The following is an 8198-nucleotide window of genomic DNA, read 5'->3' as shown; positions in this document are numbered from 1 at the left end:
TTTTGAGGCAGAGTTTTGCTCTTGTCACCCAGGCTGGAGTGCAATGGCATGATCTCAGCTCCCTGCAACCTCCGCCTCCCAGGTTCAAGAGATTCTCCTGCTTCAGCCTCCCAAGTAGCTGGGATTACAGGTGCTGGCCACCATGCCCAGCTAATTTTTGTATTTTTAGTGGAGACAGGATTTCACCATGTTGTCCAGGCTGATCTTGAACTCCTGACCTCAGGTGATCCACCTGCCTCAGCCTCCCAAAGTGCTGGGATTCCAGACGTGAGCCACCACCTGGCCAAGGTGCTAAGTTTTCTTTGTTCTGTCACGTATATAGCAGAAACTTAAAAGTGCTTATAAAAAATTTCCTGAATCCTATAGTATGTAGTAACATTGTAATTGATCACATGAACTTTACTACAGAACTTTTCACAAGGTGTTTCTGAGGAACATAAAGTTCAGAACTTATGCATTAAAAAACAAGCTCATTATTAAAATTTTGGTCAAGGGCATCCAATGGTATTACATTTCCTTCTCTGTTCTTTTACTTGATCTCTATAAAATTCTCCTTGCATAACAGCTTGCTGGCTACTCTTTTTCATTAAACATCGTGACCAAAGCTTTTTTTTTTTTTTTGTAAGAAGCAAAGTTCGATGAAAATGGTAACAGAATATGAGTTGAATCTGCATTTCCTTTTCTGATAGCTTTGCATTTGTTTAGGGACAGTGCATTATGTCAAACACTGATTATAACTGTAATCCTTACCTTTTGTGTATTATTCTGGAAATGGATTACTTACATCCTGGCCTAAAAATAGGGGAGATTCATGAGCATCTTCTAATCAAATGAGCTCCAGAACTACTGTCTAAGAAACTTAGTTGGTGATCTTTGGCATGACAAGTCACAGAAATCATACAAAACCTACAATAATTTCAGATGCAATGATCCATTTTAAAAATTTTGACTTAGTCAATGTGTCTAAAACATTTACTAGGTGTTTATCAGTCAAAACTTCCATTTTAGGCAAAGCATGGTGGCTGATGCTTGTAATTCCAGTACTTTTGGGAGGCCAAGGCAGGAGGATTGTTTGAGACCAGAAGTTAGAGACCAGTGTGGGCAACATGACAAGATCACCTCTGTACAAACAATTTAAGAATTAGCTAGTTGCCGGGCACGGTGGCCCAAGCCTGTAATCCCAGCACTTTGGGAGGCCGAGGCAGGTGGATCACGAGGTCAAGAGATCGAGACCATCCTGGTCAACATGGTGAAACCCTGTCTCTACTAAAAATACAAAACATTAGCTGGGCATGGTGGCGCATGCCTGTAATCGCAGCTACTCAGGAGGTTGAAGCAGGAGAATTACCTGAACCCAGGAGGCAGAGGTTGTGGTGAGCCGAGATCGCGCCATTGCACTCCAGCCTGGGTAACAAGAGTGAAACTCCATCTCAAATAAATAAATAAATAAATAAATAAATAAAAATAAAAATTAGCTAGTCATGGTTGCATGCAACTGTAGTCCTAGCTACTCAGGAGGCTGAGGCAGGAAGATTGCTTGAGCCCAGGAGTTCAGGTTATAGTGAGCTGTGATCACACCACCGCATTGCAGCCTAAGGGACAGAGAAAGACCCGTCTCTAAAAAAATTAAAAATATAAAAGGATTTCATTTTGAAGTATTAGTAGCAAATGAAGGTTCTGCTATTATTTTGCATTTCTCCCCACATGAAACATTTTTTCTTTCATTTAGGATTGTCAATACAATAAAAATCACATTTTATTATATAACTAAGGTTAGAATAAGCCATGTTGCTGATTATGATGGATATGTTTTTAAAATTCAGTACATAATATTTAGTACAGTATATAAATGTTTCATAAATTATTTTTTATGATAATTCTGTAGCTGAAAAATATTTCCAATGAATACATATTAATTGACTGAAAGCAGGACCTCTTTATGCTACCCCTTTCCTTGGAAAAACAGGGAGATTTTGGCCCTAGAGCCTCTGAAATCTGCAGAATCTTCAGAGGAGGCAAATCATTTCCACCCACCTCTACATTATTATTATCGTTATTGAGACAAAGTCTCTTACTGTCACCCAGGCTGCAGTGCCCCAATCTTGGCTCACTGCAACCTCTGCCTCCCAGGTTCTACTGATTCTCCTGCCTCAGCCTCCTGAGTATCTGGGACTACAGGAGTGCACCACCACTCCTGGCTAATTTTTGTATTTTTAGTAGAGACGGGTTTTCATTATGTTGGCCAGGCTGGTCTTGAACTCTTGACTTCATGATCTGCCCACCTCAGTCTCCCAAAGTGCTGGGATTATAGGTGTGAGCCTCTGGGCCCGGCCAGCTCTACATTATTAAAATGTTCAAAGAGAATCGTCTTTGGCACTGTTTTGAATAATTCTGTTCTAATAAGACATTAGCATTCATCTTATTACTAGTTGTGCCAGATGAGTCACTCATTTAAGACTCAGTTGTTAACAGATATTCAAAATGGCTTTGATATACAAATCAAGTCATTTGAATGACAAATACGTTATATACTGGACACCAGTCCCCAACCTTTCTTCCCTTCCCTTCTCATTCACTACCCCACCCTGCTCTTCCCTCCACTCCCATTTCCTTACCATACCTCAGAAATTGAAATTACAGCCATCTTCACGTTGATGAAACCCCCAAATAGTAATATTTTATTTTCTTCTTTGTGATAATTGTGCAGCAGCAGTCAACTAATAACACCATTCGCCATTCTGCTTATGCTAAGTAAACAATAAGTGTATTTCGTGAATAGTACTGCTACAGAAACTGGATAAAAATAAGTGAAGGGGGCCAAGTACAATGGCTAACGCCTGTAATCCCTGCACTTTGGGAGGCCGAGGTGGGTGGATCACCGGAGATCAGGAGTTGGAGACCAGCCTGGCCAACATGGTGAAATCACATCTCTACTAAAAATACAAAATTTAGCTGGGCATGGTGGTGCATGCATGTAATTCCCAGCTACTTGGGAGGCTGAGGCAAGAGGATTGCTTCAACTTGGGAGGCAGAGGTTGCCGTAAACCAAGATTAGGCCAGTGCACTCCAGCCTGGGCAACAGACTGAAACTGTGTCTCAGGAAAAAAAGAAAAAAGTATATGATAATTTGTGGGCTGCTACACTGGTAAGGGCTAGAAGATGGGAAATATGGTATTTTGTTCTCCTTAGAAAAACAAGGAACAGGGATCAGGTGCAGTGGCTCACACCTGTAAACCCAGCATTTTGGGGGGCAGAGAGGGGAAGAAGGCTTGAGGCCAGGAGTTCATGACAAGCCTAGGCAACTTAGTGAGACCCTATCACTATTGTGAAGCCAAAATATCTGAGACAGGTCTCAGTCAATTTAGAAAGGTTATTTGGCCAAGGTTAGGGATGTACCTGTGACACAGCCTTAGGAGGTTCTGATGACATGTGCTCACGGTTTTTGGGGTGCAGCTTGCTTTTATACATTTTAAGGAGACATAACACATCAATAAATACATGTAAGGTTTACATTGGTTTTATCTGGAAGGGAAGGACAACTCAATGGTTGAAGGAAGGGTATGGGTCTTCCAGGTCATAGGTAGATTTATTTATCTATTTGATTGATTGTTTATTTATTTATTTATTTTAAGATGGGGTTTCACCATGATGGCCAGGCTGGTCTTGAACTCCTGACCTCAGGTGATCCACCCACATCAGCCTCCCAAAGTGCTAGGATTATAGGCGTGAGCCACCGGGCCTGGCTTATAGGTAGATTTAAACATTTTTTGATTGGCAATTGACTAAAAGAGTTATTATCAGTAGAAAGGAATGTCTGGGTTATGATAAGGGGTTGTGGATAAGGGTTGCAGAGACCTAGGTTTCTGCATGCAGATGAAGGTTTCATCATGCAGATGAAGCCACCAACTAACAGGCTTTGGAGAGAATAGACTACTATGTAAAGGTCTGTGTTGATGTTAATTTTAGAGAGGTATAATGAAGCATGTCCAGTCCCTTCTTCCTTCATGGCCTAAACTAGATTTTCAGGTGACTCTGGCATGTCCTTGACTGAGAGGAGGGGTCCATTCAGATGGTTGGGGTCCTTAAAATTTTATTTTTGGTTTACACTATTAATTTTTTTCCTTTCTGAGACAGGGTCTTTCTCTGCTGCCCAGGCTGGAGTGCAGCGGTGCAGTCTTGGCTCACTGCAGCCTCCGCTCCGGGGTTCAAGTGATTCTTGTGGCTCAGCCTCCCAAGTAGCTGGGATTACAGGCCTGTGCCACCATGCCTGGCTAATTTTTGTATTTTTTGTAGAGAGGAGGTTTTGCCATTTTGGCCAGGCTGGTCTCGAACTTCTGGCCTCAAGTGATGCATCTTGGCCTCCCAAAGTGCTGGGATTACAGGTGTGAGCCACTGCACCTGGCCTACACTATTAATTTTAAATATATATGTATATATATATATATATATATATATATATATATATGTGGGTGTGTATATATTTATGTGTATAATAAATGAAAAGAAAAACTACGAACAGATAAGTTTGGTCTGACTTTGGTGTCATTAATTAAATATCTACTGCCTGTTCTTTAGGAGACAAAACTGCCACTCAATGGTTTTTTTACATATCAATGAGGGCACAAACTGAGGCAACTTCCCTAAACCTCAGCCCCAGCTCAAAGGTATATTTACATAACCTTATTCTAAACAAAGGACAAATGGGAAGTAGGAGAACAATTTGGTTCACGTTTCACCAAAAATAGATTTCCTTCAGGTTAAAGGCAGAGACTTCCAAATCATTGTGAGACAGCCAAGTATAAAGGGGTCCCAGGAGACATTCCAACTGGCCTGCACACTGGGAGAGTGGGATGAGCCGTGGAAGTTCTCACCCTTTGCATGGGGCAGATCTGGGATTCAGATTCAAGCCTGGCCTCTCCTGTTCTGGGGTGAAACCTGGGATTCAGTCTGTAAGGCAGGAAGCCAGCTAGCAAAGAAGAGCCCCCATTTCCCTTTTTTCTTGTTGCCCAGGCTGGAGTGCAATGATGTGATCTCGGCTCACCACAACCACTGCCTCCCAGGTTCAAGGGATTCACCTGCCTCAGCCTCCCGAGTAGCTGGGATTAGAGGCATGTGCCACCAACCCGGCTAATTTTGTATTTTTAGTAGGGACAGGGTTTCTCCATGTTGGTCAGGCTGGTCTCGAACTCCTGACCTCAGGTGATGCACCCACCTCAGCCTCCCAGAGTGCTGGGATTACAGGCATGAGCCACTACACCCGGCCTTTTCTCACCTTTTGAAGTATCTGTGAGCCTAATCTCTCATGGCCCTGTGACAAGAACCTGGCTTTTAGCTGAACTAAGAAGTCCTGCAACATTGTAAACACCTATTAATCCACCATTACATATAGGTACAATATGGATCTTTGGAAATTAGTTAAGAATGATTTTAATGTGAAATAATAGCAGCAATATAGTTTAGGAACCATGATGGCGAGGCCTCATTGATGCACACATCTGCTGGAGACTGAGCATATGGTTAGTACCTGGTACATATGTAAAAACTGCAATTACAGCTTCTACTTAGTAAGATGATTGATTCTGAGTAAATGTTTGAGTTTTCCAGGCTGTCTTACTTTTTTTTTTATAATTGAGCTTTTGCTGTTTGGTTGGTTGGTTGGTTGGTTGGCTGGTTGGTTTTTCATGGCAGACATTTAGGAGGAGCAAAGCCTAGCAAAAGGAAGATTGTGTTTGCAATATAACTAAATCTAATTATATTATTAGTAAGACCAGGAAAATACACAAAACCTAACAGAAAGCAGGGACAATAACAACACACTAAAGGACTCTTTGAAGCTACTTGTTCCACGATAAATGTGATGATAGCAAATGAGCATGCATAGTAGAATAAAATTGTTTCTGTCTCATATATTTAGCATTCACCAGTTTTATTTCATGGCAAGCCGTTGTCTATATAGTGACAGAATATTCCATAAAGAGATGGACTAGAAAGTGGCTTTTTTTTTTTTTTAGATAATCATAATAAATTATCAGCTTTACCTGTAAAGCACAGAACCAAATATTTTAAATGTAAGTTCAAATTCCATTCTCAAAAAGGAACATGGGGATCATTTTAAAAGCCTTAACTTGCTTGTCCTATGCAGGAAAGGCTCCAGAAGAGCAGAGACTGAAGTCTACTACACAGATTGAGTTGCATTTTGATCGATATTTCAGGTACAACTACCACTTCATTATCTGCATGTGAATTTCCCATGGGCAATTTCCATTCCCAGACTACCTTGAACCTCTCAGCCAACACCAGTCAGATCTCTCATGGCCACACCACAATATGTGCACAAGGGATGTGAAATCCTTTAAAATTTAGACCAAAAGAAAGAGTTTAGGCAGTCAAATCCATTGAGTGGAAAGAAATCCATTAAATTTAATTCAAAATATATTATGGTTTATCCACTATTTTGGAAGAACTCCATTATTGCTTGCTTCTAATAGCAAAGTTAATGAAGAATTGATTGCTATTTCAATGAGACCTCTCTGCACACGCACGTTTACTAAGAACTCACCTAAATTGTAGCTCATTTTTAATGTGGAACAGAAAACTCAGTTTGTCCCTGCATATCTCATAACAGGTCATTCTAGAATGATTCTAACAATACATTTCAGTAAACCGTATTACACTTGGACAACCAGCAGAAATCTAGAATAATTGGGTCACTGAAGAATAAACATTAAAGGCAGGGCAAGGGGTTAATCATGGAGCAAGGACTTCATTAAAGAAACTAGTAATATCCAAAATTCTTCAAAGGCTGCATTGGGGATACTGTTTAACATTAACACAGAACTCTCCAGTTGGTTGGAGAGCAGAAGGGAGAGGTCTCTATAAGCATAAGAAGCCTGCCTTGGTTCCCTGCTTTCTTTTATTTATTTATTATTATTACTATTATTATTATTATTTTTTTTTTTTTTTTGAGATGGAATTTTGCTTTTGTTACCCAGGCTGGAGTGCAATGGTGCAATTTTGGCTCACCACAACCTCTGCCTCCCAGGTTCAAGCCATTCTCCTGCCTCAGCCTCCTGAGTAACTGGGATTACAGGTGTGTGACACCATGCCAGCTAATTTTGTATTTTTAGTAGGGACAGGGTTGCTCCATGTTGGTCAGTCTGGTCTCAAACTCCTGACGTCAGGTGATCCACCCACCTTGGCCTCCCAAAGTTCTGGGATTACAGGTGTAAGCCACCGTGCCTGGCCTGTGCTTTCTAATTATTTATTTCTCTGGGCAGGCACACTTTCTTCAAACTTCTTCACTATGATCTGAGGCTGGTGGATCATAGGTCAGGAGTTCGAGACTAGCCTGGCCAACACAGGGAAATCCCATCTCTATTAAAAAAACAAAAATTAGCTGGGTATGGTGGCACATGCCTGTAATCCCAGCTACTCCGGAGGCTGAGGCAGGAGAATTGCTTGAACCTGGGAGGCGGAGGTTGCAGTGAGCCAAGATGGTGCCATTGCATTCCAGCCTGGGCAACATGAGCAAAACTCCATCTCAAAAAAAAAAAAAAAATTCCAAAATTAAGCAGTAAAACCTGGCTCTAAAGAGCATTCTAAAATATTTATGTCTATCATCAGCTATATGCAATTATATCTTAGCAGTTATCTCTAAAACTGATCATAATATGAGCTGGCTGCAGTAGCTGATAATCCCAATTACTCAGGAGGCTGAGTTTAGGACGATTGCTTGAGCCCAAGGCTGGAAGACCAGTCTGGGCAAAATAGTGAGACCCCATCTTTAAAAACATATACACACACAAAACTGGCCATAATAAACATTCAATAATCATTTGCTGAAGGAATTAAAATTTTAAATTTTAGTTACAGAGCAACTTAATAATTAAGGAATGGGTCTTCTCTGATCCTCTGCTACCTTGATTCTAGTCGTTCTAGTCATACTTTAAATTTATTAAAGTATTTTTAGAGAATCATTCTATAAATCAATTGTTCCTTTACATCTAGATGCCTCCAGGCAGTTTGAATTTATGTTGCTTCTTTTGGTAAAAATAGGGAAAATCTAAGGATAGAACAATAAATATTCTGTTGAATATTTCACAAGTAGTTACAATAGACTTATTATACCTTTAAGTCCCTTCATACTGAGATTATATGTTTCATCTGGCTAAAGTCTTTTAATCTTTTTTTTTTTTTTT

General features: G+C 40.5%; 1 protein-coding gene across 1 annotated transcript in view; it reads left to right on the top strand.

Moving 5' to 3' along the window:
- LOC108309593 (translation initiation factor IF-2-like) overlaps positions 1-8198 on the top strand; it is a 33473-nt gene that overhangs the window by 8914 nt on the left and 16361 nt on the right. Inside the window, exon 2 of the mRNA XM_017536012.2 lies at positions 6143-6212. Coding sequence (XP_017391501.1) covers positions 6143-6169 — 27 coding nt within the window. The 3' untranslated portion in view covers positions 6170-6212. The remainder of the gene's footprint in view (positions 1-6142; positions 6213-8198) is intronic.

Source organism: Cebus imitator, unplaced genomic scaffold (genome assembly GCF_001604975.1).
Source record: "Cebus imitator isolate Cc_AM_T3 unplaced genomic scaffold, Cebus_imitator-1.0 Scaffold94, whole genome shotgun sequence".
Taxonomy (NCBI): Eukaryota; Metazoa; Chordata; class Mammalia; order Primates; family Cebidae; genus Cebus; species Cebus imitator.
Note: the sequence above shows the minus strand (reverse complement) of the source record. Positions and strands in the feature narration are given on the sequence as shown.